At 48.5% G+C, this 23,647-nt stretch overlaps 1 protein-coding gene across 1 annotated transcript in view; it reads right to left on the reverse strand.

The window, feature by feature from the left end:
• The window catches only part of LOC139421676 (trinucleotide repeat-containing gene 18 protein-like), a 98,377-nt gene that overhangs the window by 62,278 nt on the left and 12,452 nt on the right, over positions 1–23,647 (reverse strand). The window contains exons 3-9 of the mRNA XM_071172767.1: positions 13,743–13,877; positions 13,020–13,145; positions 8,534–10,411; positions 7,692–7,773; positions 4,303–4,502; positions 507–614; positions 244–431 (exon numbers count right to left, since the gene is read on the reverse strand). Coding sequence (XP_071028868.1) covers positions 244–431; positions 507–614; positions 4,303–4,502; positions 7,692–7,773; positions 8,534–10,411; positions 13,020–13,145; positions 13,743–13,877 — 2,717 coding nt within the window. The remainder of the gene's footprint in view (positions 1–243; positions 432–506; positions 615–4,302; positions 4,503–7,691; positions 7,774–8,533; positions 10,412–13,019; positions 13,146–13,742; positions 13,878–23,647) is intronic.

The following is a 23,647-nucleotide window of genomic DNA, read 5'->3' on the forward strand; positions in this document are numbered from 1 at the left end:
TTAGGTATTTATCAGGTGTGCATCAGGTGTGTCAGCACCAGTTAGGTCTTTAACAGGTGTGCATCAGGTGTGTCAGCACCAGTTAGGTGTTTATCAGGTGTGCATCAGGTGTGTCAGCACCAGTTAGGTGTTTATCAGGTGTGCATCAGGTGTGTCAGCACCAGTTAGGTCTTTATCAGGTGTGCATCAGGTGTGTCAGCACCAGTTAGGTGTTTATCAGGTGTGCATCAGGTGTGTCCTCACCATCAGTTGAGCGTTCCTCTGCAGCTCCAGGACCTGAGCAGCATGTTGTTGAATCATCACCAGCTCATGTTGCCTCAGCATCTGTTGCTGTGACAACATCTGCAGCTGAGCGGCATGTTGCAGAGAACTGCCTGCTCCATACACCCCTGGCCACTGGGGGGCGCCACCCCCATCCAACACATCTCCTCCTACGGGGACACGATGTAGGGTTATGTATGATCAAAGCAGTGTTCCACACAACCCCAGTCATCCTCACATCGTACCGTAGCGTGGGATGTGTTCTGTGGCTATGACCATCAGCTGTCCTGACTGGGGGTCTCTGGCCAGCTGGTAGGGAGGGAGGGCCTGGTGCAGCGGAGAGGGGCCTAAACCTGGGGCGGGAGAGAGAGAGAGAGAGACAGAGAGACAGAGAGACAGAGAGACAGAGAGACAGAGAGACAGAGAGAGAGAGAGAGAGAGAGAGAGAGAGAGAGAGAGAGAGAGAGAGTGAGTGAGAGAGTGAGAGAGTGAGAGAGAGAGAGACAGAGAGAGACAGAGAGAGACAGAGAGAGACAGAGAGACAGAGAGAGAGAGACAGAGAGAGAGTGAGAGAGAGAGTGAGAGAGAGAGAGACAGAAAGATTGTTAATGCATTATAGAAAAACTCTTCATAGGGTTAAGATATTGGGGGACCAGTAGCTGGGTCAGGATATTGGGGGACCAGCAGCTTGGTTAGGATATTGGGGGACCAGCAGCTGGGTCAGGATATTGGGGGACCAGTAGCTGGGTCAGGATATTGGGGGACCAGTAGCTGGGTCAGGATATTGGGGGACCAGCAGCTTGGTTAGGATATTGGGGGACCAGCAGCTGGGTCAGGATATTGGGGGACCAGTAGCTGGGTCAGGATATTGGGGGACCAGCAGCTGGGTCAGGATATTGGGGGACCAGCAGCTGGGTCAGGATATTGGGGGACCAGCAGCTGGGTCAGGATATTGGGGGACCAGCAGCTGGGTCAGGATATTGGGGGACCAGCAGCTGGGTCAGGATATTGGGGGACCAGCAGCTGGGTCAGGATATTGGGGGACCGACAGGGTACCTGCGCTCTGGCCGACAGCTCACCTGCGCTCTGGCCGACAGCTCACCTGCGCTCTGGCCAACAGCTCACCTGCGCTCTGGCCGACAGCTCACCTGCGCTCTGGCCGACAGCTCACCTGCGCTCTGGCCGACAGCTCACCTGCGCTCTGGCCGACAGCTCACCTGCGCTCTGGCCGACAGCTCACCTGCGCTCTGGCCGACAGCTCACCTGCGCTCTGGCCAACAGCTCACCTGCGCTCTGGCCAACAGCTCACCTGCGCTCTAGCCAACAGCTCACCTGCGCTCTAGCCAACAGCTCACCTGCGCTCTAGCCAACAGCTCACCTGCGCTCTAGCCAACAGCTCACCTGCGCTCTAGCCAACAGCTCACCTGCGCTCTAGCCAACAGCTCACCTGCGCTCTGGCCAACAGCTTACAGATACAGTGCAGTTAGGCTGTGTGGGTAGACTAAGATTATACTTATTTGTCAAATGGATAGATATATATATATATACACAGTGCCTTGCGAAAGTATTCGGCCCCCTTGAACTTTGCGACCTTTTGCCACATTTCAGGCTTCAAACATAAAGATATAAAACTGTATTTTTTTGTGAAGAATCAACAACAAGTGGGACACAATCATGAAGTGGAACGACATTTATTGGATATTTCAAACTTTTTTAACAAATCAAAAACTGAAAAATTGGGCGTGCAAAATTATTCAGCCCCTTTACTTTCAGTGCAGCAAACTCTCTCCAGAAGTTCAGTGAGGATCTCTGAATGATCCAATGTTGACCTAAATGACTAATGATGATAAATACAATCCACCTGTGTGTAATCAAGTCTCCGTATAAATGCACCTGCACTGTGATAGTCTCAGAGGTCCGTTAAAAGCGCAGAGAGCATCATGAAGAACAAGGAACACACCAGGCAGGTCCGAGATACTGTTGTGAAGAAGTTAAAAGCCGGATTTGGATACAAAAAGATTTCCCAAGCTTTAAACATCCCAAGGAGCACTGTGCAAGCGATAATATTGAAATGGCAGGAGTATCAGACCACTGCAAATCTACCAAGACCTGGTCGTCCCTCTAAACTTTCAGCTCATACAAGGAGAAGACTGGTCAGACATGCAGCCAAGAGGCCCATGATCACTCTGGATGAACTGCAGAGATCTACAGCTGAGGTGGGAGACTCTGTCCATAGGACAACAATCAGTCGTATATTGCAAAATCTACAATGGAATGGTTCAAAAATAAACATATCCAGGTGTTAGAATGGCCAAGTCAAAGTCCAGACCTGAATCCAATCGAGAATCTGTGGAAAGAACTGAAAACTGCTATTCACAAATGCTCTCCATCCAACCTCACTGAGCTCGAGCTGTTTTGCAAGGAGGAATGGGAAAAAATGTCAGTCTCTCGATGTGCAAAACTGATAGAGCCATACCCCACGCGACTTACAGCTGTAATCGCAGCAAAATGTGGCGCTACAAAGTATTAACTTAAGGGGGCTGAATAATTTTGCACGCCCAATTTTTCAGTTTTTGATTTGTTAAAAAAGTTTGAAATATCCAATAAATGTCGTTCCACTTCATGATTGTGTCCCACTTGTTGTTGATTCTTCACAAAAAAATACAGTTTTATATCTTTATGTTTGAAGCCTGAAATGTGGCAAAAGGTCGCAAAGTTCAAGGGGGCCGAATACTTTCGCAAGGCACTGTATAGTGGGTATAGTGGGTGAGTGGATATAGTGGGTATAGTGTGTGGATATAGTGGGTATAGTGGGTGTGTAGTGGGTATAGTGGGTATAGTGGATATAGTGGGTATAGTGGGTGTGTAGTGGGTATAGTGGGTATAGTGTGTGTGTAGTGGATATAGTGTGTGTGTGTGGATATAGTGGGTATAGTGGGTGTGTAGTGGGTATAGTGGGTATGTAGTGGGTATAGTGGGTATAGTGTGTGTGTATAGTGTGTGTGTGTGTGGTGGATATAGTGTGTGTGTGTATTGTGGGTATAGTGTGTGTGTGTGGGTATAGTGTGTGTGTGTGTAGTGGGTATAGTGTGTGTGTGGGTATAGTGGGTATAGTGTGTGTGTGTGTGTGTGTGTGGGTATAGTGTGTGTGTGTAGTGGGTAAAGTGGGTACAATGTGCGAGGTGGGTATAGTGGATATAGTGGGTATAGTGTGTGTGTAGTTGGTAAAGTGTGTGTGTAGTGGATAAAGTGGGTACAATGTGTGAGGTGGGTATAGTGGATATAGTGGGTATAGTGTGTGTGTAGTGGGTATAGTGTGTGTGTAGTGGGTAAAGTGGGTACAATGTGTGAGGTGGGTATAGTGTGTATGTGTGTAGTGGATATAGTGGGTATAGTGTGTGTGTGTGTGTGTGTGTGTGTGTGTGATATAGTGTGTGTGTAGTGGGAAAAGTGGATATAGTGTGTATAGTGTGTGTGTGTGTGGATATAGTGGATATAGTGTGTGTATGTGGATATAGTGGGTATAGTGGATATAGTATGTGTGTGGATATAGTGGATATAGTGTGGGTATAGTGGGTATAGTGTGGATATAGTGGAAATAGTGGGTATAGTGTGGATATAGTGGAAATAATGTGTGTGTGTGTGTGTAGTGAGTATAGTGTGGATATAGTGTAAATAGTGTGGGTATAGTGGGTATAGTGTGTGTGTAGTGGGTAAAGTGGGTACAATGTGCGAGGTGGGTATAGTGGATATAGTGGGTATAGTGTGTGTGTAGTGGGTACAATGTGTGAGGTGGGTATAGTGTGTGTGTGTGTAGTGGATATAGTGTGTGTGTGTAGTGGGTATAGTGTGTGTGTAGTGGGTATAGTGTGGATATAGTGGAAATAGTGTGGGTATAGTGGATATAGTGGGTGTGTAGTGGGTATATTGTGTGTGTGTGTAGTGGGTATAGTGGATATAGTGGGTGTGTAGTGTGTGTGTAGTGGGCATAGTGGTTATAGAGGGTATAGCGGGTGTGTAGTGGGTATAGTGGTTGTGTACCGTAGGGGGATCCTGACAGCCAGATGGGCGGTGCTCCTTGGCGGGGCATCCAGGGGTGAGAGGTCAGGGGGGAGGGGTCGTGGGGCCAGCGGGCGGAGCCTCCAGTCACCATGAGGTTGGAGGTCATGAGGTTAGAGGTCAGGGCGCTGGACACCAAGGGAGGGTGCATCTGGGTGAACTCTGCCAGCTCCTTACTCTCTCTGATCACACACACACACACACACACACACAAAAACATTAATTCATAACACTATTTATATCTATCCTTGATATGGAGTGATAGACTGCACACACTTCAGGAACAAGAGAATCAACACAACCAGGGAATCAACCCCTAACCAGGGAATCAACCGCTAACCAGGGAATCAACCCCTAACCCAACCAGGGAATCAACCCATAAACAGGGAATCAACCGCTAACCAGGGAATCAACCGCTAACCAGGGAATCAACCCCTAACCCAACCAGGGAATCCACCCCCTAACCCAACCAGGGAATCCACCCCCAACACAACCAGGGAATCAACCCCTAACCCAACCAGGGAACCAACCCCTAACCCAACCAGGGAATCAACCCCTAACCCAACCAGGGAATCAACCCCTAACCCAACCAGGGAATCAACCCCTAACCCAACCAGGGAATCAACCCCTAACCCAACCAGGAAATCAACCCCTAACCAGGGAATCAAGCTAACCCAATCAGGGTATCAAGCTAACCCAACCAGGGAATCAACCCTTAACCAGGGAATCAAGCTAGCCCAATCAGGGTATCAAGCTAACCCAACCAGGGAATCAATCTAACCCCTAACCCAACCAGGGAATCAAGCTAACCCCTAACCCAACCAGGGAATCAAGCTAACCCAATCAGAGAATCAACCCCTAACCAGGGAATCAACCCCTAACCCGGGAATCAACCCCCAACCCCACCCGGGAATCAACCCCTAACCCCACCCGGGAATCAACCCCTAACCCCACCCGGGAATCAACCCCTAACCCCACCAGGGAATCAACCCCTAACCCCACCAGGGAATCAAGCTAACAGGTTATATATCTAAACCCTACAGTTTCCTAACAGGTTATATATCTCTAACCACTACAGTTTCCTAACAGGTTATATATATCTAACCACTACAGTGTCCTAACAGGTTATATATCTAAACCCTACAGTTTCCTAACAGGTTATATATCTCTAACCACTACAGTTTCCTAACAGGTTATATATCTCTAACCACTACAGTTTCCTAACAGGTTATATATATCTAACCACTACAGTTTCCTAACAGGTTATATCTCTAACCACTACAGTTTCCTAACAGGTTATATATATCTAACCACCTCAGATTCCTAACAGGTTATATATCTCTAACCACTACAGTTTCCTAACAGGTTATATATATCTAACCACTACAGTTTCCTAACAGGTTATATCTCTAACCACTACAGTTTCCTAACAGGTTATATATATCTAACCACCTCAGATTCCTAACAGGTTATATATCTCTAACCACTACAGTTTCCTAACAGGTTATATATATCTAACCACTACAGTTTCCTAACAGGTTATATCTCTAACCACTACAGTTTCCTAACAGGTTATATATCTCTAACCACTACAGTTTCCTAACAGGTTATATCTCTAACCACTACAGTTTCCTAACAGGTTATATATCTCTAACCACTACAGTTTCCTAACAGGTTATATCTCTAACCACTACAGTTTCCTAACAGGTTATATATCTCTAACCACTACAGTTTCCTAACAGGTTATATCTCTAACCACTACAGTTTCCTAACTGGTTATATATCTAAACCCTACAGTTTCCTAACAGGTTATATATCTAACCACTACAGTTTCCTAACAGGTTATATATCTCTAACCACTACAGTTTCCTAACTGGTTATATATCTAAACCCTACAGTTTCCTAACAGGTTATATATCTCTAACCACTACAGTTTCCTAACAGGTTATATATATCTAACCACTACAGTTTCCTAACAGGTTATATATCTCTAACCACTACAGTTTCCTAACAGGTTATATATATCTAACCACTACAGTTTCCTAACAGGTTATATATCTCTAACCACTACAGTTTCCTAACAGGTTATATATATCTAACCACCTCAGTTTCCTAACAGGTTATATATCTCTAACCACTACAGTTTCCTAACAGGTTATATATATCTAACCACTACAGTTTCCTAACAGGTTATATATCTCTAACCACTACAGTTTCCTAACAGGTTATATATCTCTAACCACTACAGTGTCCTAACAGGTTATATATATCTAACCACTACAGTTTCCTAACAGGTTATATATCTCTAACCACTACAGTTTCCTAACAGGTTATATATCTCTAACCACTACAGTTTCCTAACAGGTTATATATCTCTAACCACTACAGTTTCCTAACAGGTTATATATATCTAACCACTACAGTGTCCTAACAGGTTATATATCTAAACCCTACAGTTTCCTAACAGGTTATATATCTCTAACCACTACAGTTTCCTAACAGGTTATATATCTCTAACCACTACAGTTTCCTAACAGGTTATATATCTCTAACCACTACAGTTTCCTAACAGGTTATATCTCTAACCACTACAGTTTCCTAACAGGTTATATATCTCTAACCACTACAGTTTCCTAACAGGTTATATATCTCTAACCACTACAGTTTCCTAACAGGTTATATATCTCTAACCACTACAGTTTCCTAACAGGTTATATATCTCTAACCACTACAGTTTCCTAACAGGTTATATATCTCTAACCACTACAGTTTCCTAACAGGTTATATATATCTAACCACTACAGTGTCCTAACAGGTTATATATCTAAACCCTACAGTTTCCTAACAGGTTATATATCTCTAACCACTACAGTTTCCTAACAGGTTATATATCTCTAACCACTACAGTTTCCTAACAGGTTATATATCTCTAACCACTACAGTTTCCTAACAGGTTATATATTTCTAACCACTACAGTTTCCTAACAGGTTATATATCTCTAACCACTACAGTTTCCTAACAGGTTATATATCTCTAACCACTACAGTTTCCTAACAGGTTATATATCTCTAACCACTACAGTTTCCTAACAGGTTATATCTCTAACCACTACAGTTTCCTAACAGGTTATATATCTCTAACCACTACAGTTTCCTAACAGGTTATATCTCTAACCACTACAGTTTCCTAACAGGTTATATATCTCTAACCACTACAGTTTCCTAACAGGTTATATCTCTAACCACTACAGTTTCCTAACAGGTTATATATCTAACCACTACAGTTTCCTAACAGGTTGCAGGTCAGAAAAGGTGACAGACTGCCTCCACTGCAGTCTTTCACAGGTGAGCCGTTAGTCACGCCCCCTAACCTGAGCAACTTCTCCTGCTCACGCTCCAGGCACCCCAGTCTATCACCACGGTGACGGGCTCGCTCGTCCCCCCGCTCCTCGTCTGTTTGGACGACAGAATAGAACATAGTGACCCATAATGCACTGCTTCAACAACAGTAGATTTGGTGATATCTGGTATATTAAAATATACGGAACGTAAAACGCAAACAAATTTCTACGATTTGACCGACTTACAGTTCATACGGAAATAGGTCAATTTAAAGTTATTAATCTATGGATATTTAAATGAATTAATCTATGGATATTTAAATGAATTAATCTATGGATTTCACATGACTGGGAATACAGATATGCATCTGTTGGACGATCAATTGGATACCAGAAATTGTGGAGAAAAAGGGATACAAGTAACAAAAATACAAATATATATATATAAAAAAAATCTCGTGTTTTACATACATACATACATACATATATATATATACATACACATATATATATATATATATAAAATAAACATAAGACAATTTTTAACAAATTAAATACAAACTTAAGAAAATCTGTGGCATTTTTGTGGCCTTTTATTGTCCCCAGCACAAGGTGCACCTGTGTAACAATCATGCTGTTTAATCAGCTTCTTGATATGACATACCTGTCAGGTGGATGGATTATCTTGGCAAAGGAGAAATGCTCACTGACAGGGATGTAAACAAATTTGTGCCAAAAAATTTGGTGTGTGAAAAAAAACTGTAGAATTGTAGGAAGTGTTTTAAAATGTCAAAACAAAACTGTTTGTCCCCCCCCCCCATATCTGAACCACAGTTGCCCCCTTGCTATAAGATATAAATAAATAGTCTCACCTTTAACCCCTGCGTGCAGTAGTAGAGGTCTCTGGGAGTCTGTATTGCTCTGTCTGGCCACTGCCACAGCTATCCCAACAGGAGGGTGACGGACCTCTCCCCCACCCTCGCCTGGCCCCGCCCCTTCGCCGCGTCCCAACGACCGAGAGCTGTCGGGACGCTCCAGCTCTCTCTTCATCAGCCTCGCCCCCGCTCCTCCTCCTCCTCCTCCCTCCAGCCTCATGAACGCCAGCCCTCCGAACGCGGCTTGGTTGTCCGTGTTCTGCCTGGAGGACCCCTGGCGTTCAGGTGGGAAGGTCCCGCTGTATTTGATCAGACTCTGCATGGCCGACACCTCTCCTCCGTCTGCTCCCCCCTCAGACCCCCCTCTCCTCCCCCCCACTGGGCGGTACAGGGCTGAGGTGTCCAAGTAGCGCCCCTGTCCCTCCTCTCCCCTCTGGGGTTGGGGCGGAGGGTGGGGGGAATGTGTGTGTCTGTGTTGGGGTGTGTGGGGGTTGGATAAGGGTCTGTTGAGTTCCTGCTGGTTATGGTGCGAGGGTTGAGTGTGTGTGTGTCTGTGTTGGGGTGTGTGGGGGTTGGAAGGGGGTCTGTTGAGTTCCGGCTGGTTGTTGTGTGAGGGATGAGTGTGTGTGCGTGCCTGCTGTGTGGAGTGTGCGTGTCCGTGCTGGGAGGCCAGAGCTGCCATATGACTGGTGGCATAGTTGGCCAATGGGCTGATGGGGTTCCATTTAGGCCCTTCCCCCACCCGCTCCAAGCCCAATCGGATGGCATGTTTTGGCGTGTCCCTGGGGTCCGGGCTGAACCCTGATTGGCTGACGTAACCGTCTCGTTTCAGCGCCGAACCGTTGGAGCAGATCACAGAGCCCTCCTCCCGCTCTCTCTGATTGGACAAATCACCAGGAAGAGAAGCGCGACGGTCCGATAGAGTCTTTTCGGGAAACCTCTCCCTCTCTCTTTCCCTCTCTCTTTCTCTCTCTCTTTCTCTCTCTCTTTCTCTCAGTTTGTCCTGTTTGTCCCTGGCCTGCGATGCGATCTGGATCGGGCCGATCTGCTCATCATAGACCTCCACAGAAGGCACGTAAGTGGGCGCGCTCACACGCTGTTCCCTGATAGGCTCCCGGTGTGCAGGGTAGGCGGGGCCAGGGAGGAGTCCACCGCTGTAGGTAGATTCAGTCTTCCTCAGCCTGTCTGTGTGTGTGTGGGGGCTGGGGTTGGGGGAGCGAGTGGGTGTGTCATCAGTCTCTGGGTAACGCCCAGAAGAGGAGGAGCCCTGGGGGGGTCGAGAAGCAGAGGGGTGGTGGAGGAGAACCTCTCTTTCTCTCTCTCGGTCTCTGTCGCGTTCTCTCTCTCCACTCCTCCCATCCTGTGTCAGATCTACCACACTGTATGGACGAGGCTCCTCTCTCGACCGCTCCCTCTCGCCTCGCTCTCTCTCCTCGCGGTAGAGTCTGTTTCTGCCCCCCTCCTGAGGCTCCTCTCTCTCCTCGCGGTAGAGTCTGTCTCTGCCCCTCTCCTGAGGCTCCTCTCTCTCCTCGCGGTAGAGTCTGTCTCTGCCCCTCTCCTGAGGCTCCTCTCTCTCCTCGTGGTAGAGTCTGTCTCGGTCCCTGCCCCCCTCCTGAGGCTCCTCTCTCTCCCTCTCCTCGCGGTAGGGTATGTCTCTGCCCCCCTCCTGAGGCTTCTCTCTCTCCCTCGCCACACGGTAGAGTCTGTCTCGGTCCCTGCCCCCCTCCTGAGGCTCCTCTCTCTCCCTCTCCTCGCGGTAGGGTATGTCTCGGTCCCTGCCCCCCTCCCGGGAGCTACTCTGGGGGGTGGAACTGGGGGGGATGGAGGAGGGTTGGAGAGGCGGCTGGGGTAACGACACCGGCAGGAAGAACCTCTCTGGAACACAAACACCAACAACACCACCAACACCATCAGATCACTTCATCCTCCAACAACAACACCATCACTTCATCCTCCAACAACAACACCATCACTTCATCCTCCAACAACACCATCACCTCATCCTCCAACAACACCATCACCTCATCCTCCAACAACACCATCACCTCATCCTCCAACAACACCATCAACTCATCCTCCAACAACACCATCACCTCATCCTCCAACAACACCATCACCTCATCCTCCAACAACACCATCACCTCATCCTCCAACAACACCATCACCTCATCCTCCAACAACACCATCACCTCATCCTCCAACAACACCATCACCTCATCCTCCAACAACAACAACACCTCATCCTCCAACAACAACAACACCTCATCCTCCAACAACAACAACACCTCATCCTCCAACAACAACACCTCATCCTCCAACAACACCTCATCCTCCATCACCTCATCCTCCAACACCAACACCTCATCCTCCAACACCAACACCTCATCCTCCAACACCAACACCTCATCCTCCAACACCAACACCTCATCCTCCAACACCAACACCTCATCCTCCAACACCATCACCTCATCCTCCAACAACAACACCTCATCCTCCAACAACAACACCTCATCCTCCAACAACAACACCTCATCCTCCAACAACAACACCATCACCTCATCCTCCAACAACACCATCACCACCTCATCCTCCAACAACACCATCACCACCTCATCCTCCAACAACACCATCACCACCTCATCCTCCAACAACACCATCACCACCTCATCCTCCAACAACACCATCACCACCTCATCCTCCAACAACACCATCACCACCTCATCCTCCAACAACACCATCACCACCTCATCCTCCAACAACACCATCACCACCTCATCCTCCAACAACACCATCACCACCTCATCCTCCAACAACACCATCACCACCTCATCCTCCAACAACACCATCACCACCTCATCCTCCAACAACACCATCACCACCTCATCCTCCAACAACAACACCACCACCTCATCCTCCAACAACACCATCACCACCTCATCCTCCAACAACACCATCACCACCTCATCCTCCAACACCACCACCACCACCTCATCCTCCAACACCACCACCACGTCCTCCAACAACAACACCATCACCACATCCTCCAACAACAACACTATCACCTCATCCTCCAACAACAACACCATCACCTCCTCCTCCAACAACACCATCACCTCCTCCTCCAACAACAACACCATCACCTCATCCTTCAACAACAACACCATCACCTCATCCTTCAACAACAACACCATCACCTCATCCATCAATTTGCTGAGTATAGTGTTTCAGGTATATCTCACTGGTCATCCCCAAAGCCAACACTTCCTTTGGCCGCCTTTCCTTCCAGTTCTCTGCTGCCAATGACTGGAAAAAATTGCTAAAATCTCTAAAGCTGGAGTCTCATATCTCCCTCTCTAACTTTAAGCACCAGCTGTCAGAGCAGCTCACAGATCACCGTACCTGTACACAGCCCATCTGTAAATAGCCCATCCAACTACCTCATCCCCATATTGTCATTTATCCTCTTGCTCTTTTGCTCCCCAGTATCTCTACTGGCACATCATCATCTGCACATCTCTCACTCCAGTGTTAATGCTAAATTGCAATTATTTCGCCTCCATTACCTATTTATTCTCTTACCACCCTACTCTTCTACATTTGCACACACCGTACATAGACTTTTCATTAGTGTTATTGACTGTACGTTTGTTTGTGTGTAACTCTGTTGTTGTTGTCTGTGTCACACTGCTTTGCTTTATCTTGGCCAGGTCGCAGTTGTAAATGACAACTTGTTCTCAACTAGCCTACCTGGTTAAATAAATAAAGGTGAAATAAAATAATTTATTATCCATCAGGTCCCGAGACGCCGCGTTGGTCCCGAGACGCCGCGCTGCTCCCGAGACCCCAATTGATCCACATTTGTTTGTGTCCCCACCACGTGGGAGAGGTGATGTAATCAACGACCAATAAGGCCTTTTTATTGGGGCTCAGACCGTCTATTACAAATCAATACTTTGATCTGAAGGCAGTATGGTTTGAAGAGACTGAAATGAGACCGTATTTCAGTCTGAAGGCGGTATGGTCTGAAGAGACTGAAATGAGACCGTATTTCAGTCTGAAGGCAGTATGGTTTGAAGAGACTGAAATGAGACCGTATTTCAGTCTGAAGGCAGTATGAATTGAAGAGACTGAAATGAGACCGTATTTCAGTCTGAAGGCGGTATGGTCTGAAGAGACTGAAATGAGCGTATTTCAGTCTGAAGGCGGTATGGTCTGAAGAGACTGAAATGAGACCGTATTTCAGTCTGAAGGCAGTATGGTTTAAAGAGACTGAATATTTTGGGGCTCGTAGTGTGGTCTAGAAGGCAGTATGGTCTGAAGAGACTGAATATTTTGGGGCTCGTAGTGTGGTCTAGAAGGCAGTATGGTTTGAAGAGACTGAATATTTTGGGGCTTGTAGTGTGGTCTAGAAGGCAGTACGGTCTGAAGAGACTGAATATTTTGGGGCTCATAGTGTGGTCTAGAAGTGGTCGTGTGTACTGACCTTGGTGTGGTGCGTTGTAGAGGTGGTGGTGCTGAGCCAAGCCCAGCGAGGGGGGAGGAGGCTCCAGGTTACCCAGGGGGAGGTGGTAGGGGCTGGGGTACAGACCGCCTGGGAGAGGGGCGTAGCCTGGAAGAGCAACAACACACATCAGTTGGGTCGGTGCTGGGACAGAGAAAATACCTGCACTCCTTAGGCGGTGGGAACCCCAGGAATGGATAGCCCTACTACTGACCTCTGACCTGTAGACACACGGTTGACCTACTCTGCCTAAGAGAGCGCGAGAGAGAGAGAGCGAGAGAGCGAGAGAGAGAGAGAGCGAGAGAGAGAGAGAGCGAGAGAGAGAGAGAGCGCGAGAGAGAGAGCGCGAGAGAGAGCGAGAGATGTGCCTGTCTTCCCTCCAGGAAAGAGGACAGGAGGAGGGATAGAAGTGGGGCAGAAGAGAGATGAGGGACGAGGAGAGAGAGAGATGAGGGACGAGGAGTGAGAGAGAGGACAGGAGGAAGGATAGAAGTGGGGCAAGAGAGAGAGCTGAGGAGAGAGAGAGGACAGGAGGAGGGATAGAAGTGGGGCAGAAGAGAGAGAGGACAGGAGGAGGGATAGAAGTGGGGCAGGAGAGAGAGAGGACAGGAGCAGGAGAGAGAGGGGACAGTAGTGAAGCGAGCAGATAGGAACGCAGATAGAACACTGACAGAACATGAAGGACAGTCTGAAACAGTCCGTTACCTTCGTGGGCGGCAGCGTGTGAGGCCCAGAGCTGAGCCATCTGATTGGGTGATCTGTAGGCTGGGTCAGAGGTTAGGGGGGAGGGGCCGGAATAGCCCGGCAGGAAGGGACTGGAGGCTGCTGGGAAGGCATCACCTGGAGGGATGAGATACGGAGACTTTGAAGCTTTATTGAGACGAGACACACAGACACATACAGTAGTCAATACAGACTGACATCATACTAGAGGTCGACCGATTATGACATCATCACACCCATCCAGAATACATCCCAGAGGCCTGGATGAACAAGATCAAAACACTAAAAAGGACAAAAACAGGAGAAAAAAAAACCCCGTGGCCCTGAGCCCACTCTCCGAGGGTAGACGCCCCGCGGCCCTGAGCCCACTCTCCGAGGGTAGACGCCCCGCGGCCCTGAGCCCACTCTCCGAGGGTAGACGCCCCGCGGCCCTGAGCCCACTCTCCGAGGGTAGACGCCCCGCTGCCCTGAGCCTACTCTCCGAGGGTAAAAGCCCCGCGGCCCTGAGCCTACTCTCCGAGGGTAAAAGCCCCGCGGCCCTGAGCCCACTCTCCGAGGGTAAAAGCCCCGCGGCCCTGAGCCCACTCTCCGAGGGTAAAGGCCCCGCGGCCCTGAACCCACTCTCCGAGGGTAAAGGCCCCGCGGCCCTGAGCCTACTCTCCGAGGGTAAAGGCCCCGCGGCCCTGAGCCCACTCTCCGAGGGTAAAGGCTCCGCGGCCCTGAGCCCACTCTCTGAGGGTAAAGGCCCCGCGGCCCTGAGCCCACTCTCCGAGGGTAAAGGCCCCGCGGCCCTGAGCCCACTCTCCGAGGGTAAAGGCCCCGCCCCGCGGCCCTGAGCCCACTCGCCGAGGGTAAAGGCCCCGCGGCCCTGAGCCCACTCTCCGAGGGTAAAGGCCCTGAGCCTACTCTCCGAGGGTAAAGGCCCTGAGCCTACTCTCCGAGGGTAAAGGCCCTGAGCCTACTCTCCGAGGGTAAAGGCCCCGCGGCCCTGAGCCCACTCTCCGAGGGTAAAGACCCCGTGGCCCTGAGCCCACTCTCCGAGGGTAGACGCCCCGCGGCCCTGAGCCCACTCTCCGAGGGTAGACGCCCCGCGGCCCTGAGCCCACTCTCCGAGGGTAGACGCCCCGCGGCCCTGAGCCCACTCTCCGAGGGTAGACGCCCCGCGGCCCTGAGCCCACTCTCCGAGGGTAGACGCCCCGCGGCCCTGAGCCCACTCTCCGAGGGTAGACGCCCCGCGGCCCTGAGCCCACTCTCCGAGGGTAGACGCCCCGCGGCCCTGAGCCCACTCTCCGAGGGTAGACGCCCCGCGGCCCTGAGCCTACTCTCCGAGGGTAAAAGCCCCGTGGCCCTGAGCCCACTCTCCGAGGGTAGACGCCCCGCGGCCCTGAGCCTACTCTCCGAGGGTAGACGCCCCGTGGCCCTGAGCCTACTCTCCGAGGGTAGACGCCCCGTGGCCCTGAGCCCACTCTCCGAGGGTAGACGCCCCGCTGCCCTGAGCCTACTCTCCGAGGGTAAAAGCCCCGCGGCCCTGAGCCTACTCTCCGAGGGTAAAAGCCCCGCGGCCCTGAGCCCACTCTCCGAGGGTAAAAGCCCCGCGGCCCTGAGCCCACTCTCCGAGGGTAAAGGCCCCGCGGCCCTGAGCCCACTCTCCGAGGGTAAAGGCCCCGCGGCCCTGAACCCACTCTCCGAGGGTAAAGGCCCCGCGGCCCTGAGCCTACTCTCCGAGGGTAAAGGCCCCGCGGCCCTGAGCCCACTCTCCGAGGGTAAAGGCTCCGCGGCCCTGAGCCCACTCTCTGAGGGTAAAGGCCCCGCGGCCCTGAGCCCACTCTCCGAGGGTAAAGGCCCCGCGGCCCTGAGCCCACTCTCCGAGGGTAAAGGCCCGACACAGTTCCATTTAACACCTCACACTGTACAGGTCACCAACTATTTGACCTTTTGAACCCCTGAAGACAACGCAGCCAAGCCTCGGGGTTAGTGTGTGTGTGTGTGTGTGTCTGATGGTGATCTGTGGTCCCCTGAGGGATGTGGAGACGTGTTTCCCCAAGTCTTCCTGCAGCTAAATCAGTGTATTAAACCTGCCACACACACACACACACCTCTGTGCTTTGTAAATCTGTGCACACCCAGCAATCTAAATGACACACAGCCAGTTCTCTAAATAACACACACACACACACACACACACACGGCCAGTTCTCCAAATAACACACCACTCAAAACCAACACATCCTAAACTGGCGCACACACACACACACACACAAACAGGTGTATTAATGACCCTGCTCCAACCACAAACGCCTGAGTAGGTGTGTAAACCAGTAGAGTAGCTCCTAAGACCATCCTACTCAGTGAATTTCAGAAAAACAGAAAATAATGAAACACGTTTTCTTTTTTTAAAGTTCAGGAAAAAAAAACGATAGTAAATATATTCACGTCATTAAAACTGTTTTGCAAAGAAGGTCTACAGTAGCCTCAACAGCACTCTGTAAGGTAGCGCCACGGAACTGACATGTTGTCCACCCAATCAAAGGATCAGAGAATGAATCTAGTACTGAATGCAATAAAACTACAGCTAGCTAGCACTGCAGTGTATAACATGATGAATCTAGTACTGAATGCAATAAAACTACAGCTAGCTAGCACTGCAGTGTATAACATGATGAATCTAGTACTGAATGCAATAAAACTACAGCTAGCTAGCACTGCAGTGTATAACATGATGAATCTAGTACTGAATGCAATAAAACTACAGCTAGCTAGCACTGCAGTGTATAACATGATGAATCTAGTACTGAATGCAATAAAACTACAGCTAGCTAGCACTGCAATGCATTAAAATGTGGTAAGTAGTTGACTCAAAGAGAGAGAGAGACATTAGTTGAATAGTTCTGAACAAATTAATTTATTCCACTTGAGAATCTGCAGAGAGCTATATTCCGTTGTATTATTATACGAACTCATTAGTTCTAGGGAGCTATGTTAACTATGACGTTAGCCAATATGGTGACATTGATAATGATGTTGACTGTGTGCAGCGGTTATGGTACGAAGATTTGAAACTCTCGTTTGCACGTGTTTGGACATTATGATCACACCCCTAGAACAGCTCGATGCAGGCAAGAGTCTGGACTAATGATCACACCCCTAGAACAGCTAGATGCAGGCAAGAGTCTGGAATAATGATCACACCCCTAGAACAGCTAGATGCAGGCAAGAGTCTGGACTAATGATCACACACCTAGAACAGCTAGATGAAGGCAAGAGTCTGGAATAATGATCACACCCCTAGAACAGCTAGATGCAGGCAAGAGTCTGGAATAATGATCACACCCCTAGAACAGCTAGATGAAGGCAAGAGTCTGGACTAATGATCACACCCTAGAACAGCTAGATGCAGGCAAGAGTCTGGAATAATGATCACACCCCTAGAACAGCTAGATGCAGGCAAGAGTTGACTAATGATCACACCCTAGAACAGCTAGATGCATGCAAGAGTCTGGACTAATGATCACACCCCTAGAACAGCTAGATGCAGGCAAGAGTCTGGACTAATGATCACACCCTAGAACAGCTAGATGCAGGCAAGAGTCTGGACTAATGATCACACCCTAGAACAGCTAGATGCAGGCAAGAGTCTGGACTAATGATCACACCCTAGAACAGCTAGATGCAGGCAAGAGTTGACTAATGATCACACCCCTAGAACAGCAAGATGCAGGCAAGAGTCTGGACTAATGATCACACCCTAGAACAGCTAGATGCAGGCAAGAGTTGACTAATGATCACACCCCTAGAACAGCTAGATGCAGGCAAGAGTCTGGACTAATGATCACACCCTAGAACAGCTAGATGCAGGCAAGAGTTGACTAATGATCACACCCCTAGAACAGCTAGATGCAGGCAAGAGTCTGGACTAATGATCACACCCCTAGAACAGCTAGATGCAGGCAAGAGTCTGGACTAATGACCACACCCTAGAACAGCTAGATGCAGGCAAGAGTCTGGACTAATGACCACACCCTAGAACAGCTAGATGCAGGCAAGAGTCTGGACTAATGATCACACCCCTAGAACAGCTAGATGCAGGCAAGAGTCTGGACTAATGATCACACCCTAGAACAGCTAGATGCAGCAAGAGTCTGGACTAATGATCACACCCCTAGAACAGCTAGATGCAGGCAAGAGTCTGGACTAATGATCACACCCCTAGAACAGCTAGATGCAGGCAAGAGTCTGGACTAATGACCACACCCTAGAACAGCTAGATGCAGGCAAGAGTCTGGACTAATGATCACACCCTAGAACAGCTAGATGCAGGCAAGAGTCTGGACTAATGATCACACCCTTAGAACAGCTCGATGCAGGCAAGAGTCTGGACTAATGATCACACCCCTAGAACAGCTAGATGAAGGCAAGAGTCTGGACTAATGATCACACCCTAGAACAGCTAGATGCATGCAAGAGTCTGGACTAATGATCACACCCCTAGAACAGCTAGATGCAGGCAAGAGTCTGGACTAATGATCACACCCTACAACAGCTAGATGCAGGCAAGAGTCTGGACTAATGATCACACCCTAGAACAGCTAGATGCAGGCAAGAGTCTGGACTAATGATCACACCCTAGAACAGCTAGATGCAGGCAAGAGTTGACTAATGATCACACCCCTAGAACAGCAAGATGCAGGCAAGAGTCTGGACTAATGATCACACCCTAGAACAGCTAGATGCAGGCAAGAGTTGACTAATGATCACACCCCTAGAACAGCTAGATGCAGGCAAGAGTCTGGACTAATGATCACACCCTAGAACAGCTAGATGCAGGCAAGAGTTGACTAATGGTCACACCCCTAGAACAGCTAGATGCAGGCAAGAGTCTGGACTAATGATCACACCCCTAGAACAGCTAGATGCAGGCAAGAGTCTGGACTAATGACCACACCCTAGAACAGCTAGATGCAGGCAAGAGTCTGGACTAATGACCACACCCTAGAACAGCTAGATGCAGGCAAGAGTCTGGACTAATGATCACACCCCTAGAACAGCTAGATGCAGGCAAGAGTCTGGACTAATGATCACACCCTAGAACAGCTAGATGCAGCAAGAGTCTGGACTAATGATCACACCCCTAGAACAGCTAGATGCAGGCAAGAGTCTGGACTAATGATCACACCCCTAGAACAGCTAGATGCAGGCAAGAGTCTGGACTAATGACCACACCCTAGAACAGCTAGATGCAGGCAAGAGTCTGGACTAATGATCACACCCTTAGAACAGCTCGATGCAGGCAAGAGTCTGGACTAATGATCACACCCCTAGAACAGCTAGATGCAGGCAAGAGTCTTGACTAATGATCACACCCCTAGAACAGCTAGATGCAGGCAAGAGTCTGGACTAATGACCACACCCTAGAACAGCTAGATGCAGGCAAGAGTCTGGACTAATGATCACACCATAGAACAGCTAGATGCAGGCAAGAGTCTGGACTAATGATCACACCCCTAGAACAGCTAGATGCAGGCAAGAGTCTGGACTAATGATCACACCCCTAGAACAGCTAGATGCAGGCAAGAGTCTTGACTAACGATCACACCTCTAGAACAGCTAGATGCAGGCAAGAGTCTGGACTAATGATCACACCCTAGAACAGCTAGATGCAGGCAAGACTTTTCAAGGCGATATTGTACGTGTCACTATCTCCTTAATTTTTCCAATGTGTCTCTCGACCTGTGTGCTCCTTCGTAATAAACTTTTCAATTGTACGCTAGGTTGTAGCAACCTCATGATGGGTATAGGGGAAAATTATGTAAACCTATCACTGTTACATTGAGCTGGGTGAATGGAATATGAATGACAGTAACCTAAACCTGTCACTGTTACATTGAACTGGGTGAATATGAATGACAGTAACCTAAACCTGTCACTGTTACATTGAACTGGGTGAATATGAATGTCAGTCATCCAATATGATGTAATAGAAACAAGGCCATGCTTCACAACAGATACCTAATACACACACTAAGTAAAGGAATTAAGAATATACACTGCTCAAAAGAATAAAGGGAACACTAAAATAACACATCCTAGATCTGAATGAATGAAATATTCTTATTAAATACTTTTTTCTTTACATAGTTGAATGTGCTGACAACAAAATCACACAGAAAATGATCAATGGAAATCAAATGTATCAACCCATGGAGGTCTGCATTTGTAGTGACACTCAAAATTAAAGTGGAAAACTACACTACAGGCTGATCCAACTTTGATGTAATGTCCTTAAAACAAGTCAAAATGAGGCTCAGTAGTGTGTGTGGCCTCCACGTGCCTGTATGACCTCCCTACAACGCCTGGGCATGCTCCTGATGAGGTGGCGGATGGTCTCCTGAGGGATCTCCTCCCAGACCTGGACTAGAGCATCCGCCAACTCCTGGACAATCTGTGGTGCAACGTGGTGTTGGTGGATGGAGCAAGACATGGTGTCCCAGATGTGCTCAATTGGATTCAGGTCTGGGGAACGGGCAGGCCAGTCCATAACATCAATGCCTTCCTCTTGCAGGAACTGCTGACACACTCCAGCCACATGAGGTCTAGCATTGTCTTGCATTAGGAGGAACCCAGGGCCAACCGCACCAGCATATGGTCTCACAAGGGGTCTGAGGATCTCATCTCGGTACCTAATGGCAGTCAGGCTACCTCTGGCGAGCACATGGAGGGCTGTGCGGCCCCCCAAAGAAATGCCACCCCACACCATGACTGACCCACCGCCAAACCGGTCATGCTGGAGGATGTTGCAGGCAGCAGAACGTTCTCCACGGCGTCTCCAGACTCTGTCACATGTGCTCAGTGTGAACCTGCTTTCATCTGTGAAGAGCACAGGGCACCAGCGGCGAATTTGCGAATTTGGTGTTCTCTGGCAAATGCCAAACGTCCTGCACGGTGTTGGGCTGTAAGCACAACCCCCACCTGTGGACGTCGGGCCCTCATACCACCCTCATGGAGTCTGTTTCTGACCGTTTGAGCAGGCACATGCACATTTGTGGCCTGCTGGAGGTCATTTTGCAGGGCTCTGGCAGTGCTCCTCCTGCTCCTCCTTGCACAAAGACGGAGGTAGCGGTCCTGCTGCTGGGTTGTTGCCCTCCTACGGCCTCCTCCACGTCTCCTGATGTACTGGCCTGTCTCCTGGTAGCGCCTCCATGCTCTGGACACTACGCTGACAGACACAGCAAACCTTCTTGCCACAGCTCGCATTGATGTGCCATCCTGGATGAGCTGCAATACCTGAGCCACTTGTGTGGGTTGTAGACTCCGTCTCATGCTACCACTAGAGTGAAAGCACCGCCAGCATTCAAAAGTGACCAAAACATGCCAGGAAGCATAGGAACTGAGAGGTTGTCTGTGGTTACCACCTGCAGAACCACTCCTTTATTGGGGGTGTCTTGCTAATTGCCTATAATTTCCACCTGTTGTCTATTCCATTTGCACAACAGCATGTGGAATGTATTGTCAATCAGTGTTCCTTCCTAAGTGGACAGTTTGATTTCACAGAAGTGTAATTGACTTGGAGTTACATTGTGTTGTTTAATTGTTCCCTTTATTTTTTTGAGCAGTGTATAAAGATTTGAACCCTACTGTGCTTAACATGTCTACTTTATAAAACTCTTGTTACACAGAACAATATAAACACAGCATGTAAAGTGTTGGTTTCATGAGCTGAAATAAAAGATCCCAGAAATATTCCATACACACAAAAAAACGTATCTCTCCAATCTTGTACACAAATTTGTTTACATCCCTGTTAGTGAGCATTTCTCCTTTGCCAAGATAATCCATCCACCTGACAGGTGTGGCATATCAAGAAGCTTAAAAGGCCACTCTAAAATGTGCAGTTTTGTCACAGATGTCTCAAGTTGAGGGAGCGTGCAATTGGCATGCTGACTGCAGGAATGTCCACCAGAGCTGTTGCCAGAAAATTGAATGTTCATTTCTCTACCATATGCCAGCCTCCACCGTTTTCAAGAATTTGGCCTCACAACCGCAAAACCATCGTGTGGTCAAGCGGTTAGTTGATGTCAACGTTGTGAACAGAGTGCCACATGGGATACGGACAACGGACACAATTGCATTTTAAAATCGATGGAAATTTGAATCCACAGAAATACAGTCGCGAGGCCCATTTTATTTAGGTCTCTGTGACCAACAATCTGTATTCCCAGTCAAGTGAAATCAATAGATTAGAGACTAATGGATTTATTCAGAAAAATCATTGAGACTGCTGCATGTTGCGTTGATATTTCAGAATAAATATCTGATCTGAAATCAGATTCAAAAGACGTCTGCTGACATAATGGGGTATCGGCTATGACATCACACCTGGACTTAGAACACATTTATCTGGTCTGGAGGGTTACATTCATATAAACCACTAGAGCTCCATTCATATACACCACTAGAGCTCCATCCATATACACCACTAGAGCTCCATTCATATACACCACTAGAGCTCCATCCATATACACCACTAGAGCTCCATTTATATAAACCACTAGAGCTCCATCCATATAAACCACTAGAGCTCCATTCATATACACCACTAGAGCTCCATCCATATAAACCACTAGAGCTCCATCCATATAAACCACTAGAGCTCCATTCATATAAACCACTAGAGCTCCATTCATATACACCACTAGAGCTCTATCTATATAAACCACTAGAGCTCCATTCATATAAACCACTAGAGCTCCATCCATATACACCACTAGAGCTCCATTCATATACACCACTAGAGCTCCATTCATATAAACCACTAGAGCTCCATTCATATACACCACTAGAGCTCCATTATAAAACACAAACCACAGAAGAAGAGAGGAGTAGGGAACGCTTACAGGCTGTCTCTCTGTTACCATGGCACCATGTCCACTGGTCAGCGCTCACACAGTGTGTCTTAGACGAAGAGAGAGGAAACAAGATAGCATAAAGCTGTCACTGATAGAATGACCACACACACACACTGCACCAACACACACACACACACTGCACCAACACACACACACACACACTGCACCAACACACACACACACTGCACCAACACACACACACACACACTGCACCAACACACTGCACCAACACACACACACACTGTACCAACACACACACACTGTACCAACACACACACTGTACCAACACACACACACTGTACCAACACACACACACACAATGTACCAACACACACACACAGCACCAACACACACACTGTACCAACACACACACACACTGTACCAACACACACACTGTACCAACACTTGCTCACACACACAATGTGCGTACATACACCCACGATCCTCTCCTCACTCCCCCACACACAGCAGCTGTCACACACAGAGGGTTGGGCTTGTTACGGGGGTGGTGTGTGTGTGTGTGTGTGTGTGTGTCATGGCATGTTAAAATACCCAGGGTCTGACGTCACTACCTGACAAACAACTCAGCCTCTAAACCCAACTACACACACAGATCCATGGTAGAATTTCACCAGAGATAAAGACCCTTCATTCTGGAGAGGAGAAGGTGGGTCACTAGAGATAAATACCCTTCACTCTGGAGAGGAGAAGGTGAGTCACTAGAGATAAATACCCTTCATTCTGGAGAGGAGAAGGTGGGTCACTAGAGATAAATACCCTTCATTCTGGAGAGGAGAGGAGAAGGTGGGTCACTAGAGATAAATACCCTTCATTCTGGAGAGGAGAAGGTGGGTCACTAGAGATAAATACCCTTCATTCTGGAGAGGAGAAGGTGGGTCACCAGAGATAAATACCCTTCATTCTGGAGTGGAGAAGGTGGGTCACTAGAGATAAATACCCTTCATTCTGGAGAGGAGAAGGTGG

Source organism: Oncorhynchus clarkii, chromosome 12 (genome assembly GCF_045791955.1).
Source record: "Oncorhynchus clarkii lewisi isolate Uvic-CL-2024 chromosome 12, UVic_Ocla_1.0, whole genome shotgun sequence".
NCBI classification, from domain to species: Eukaryota; Metazoa; Chordata; class Actinopteri; order Salmoniformes; family Salmonidae; genus Oncorhynchus; species Oncorhynchus clarkii.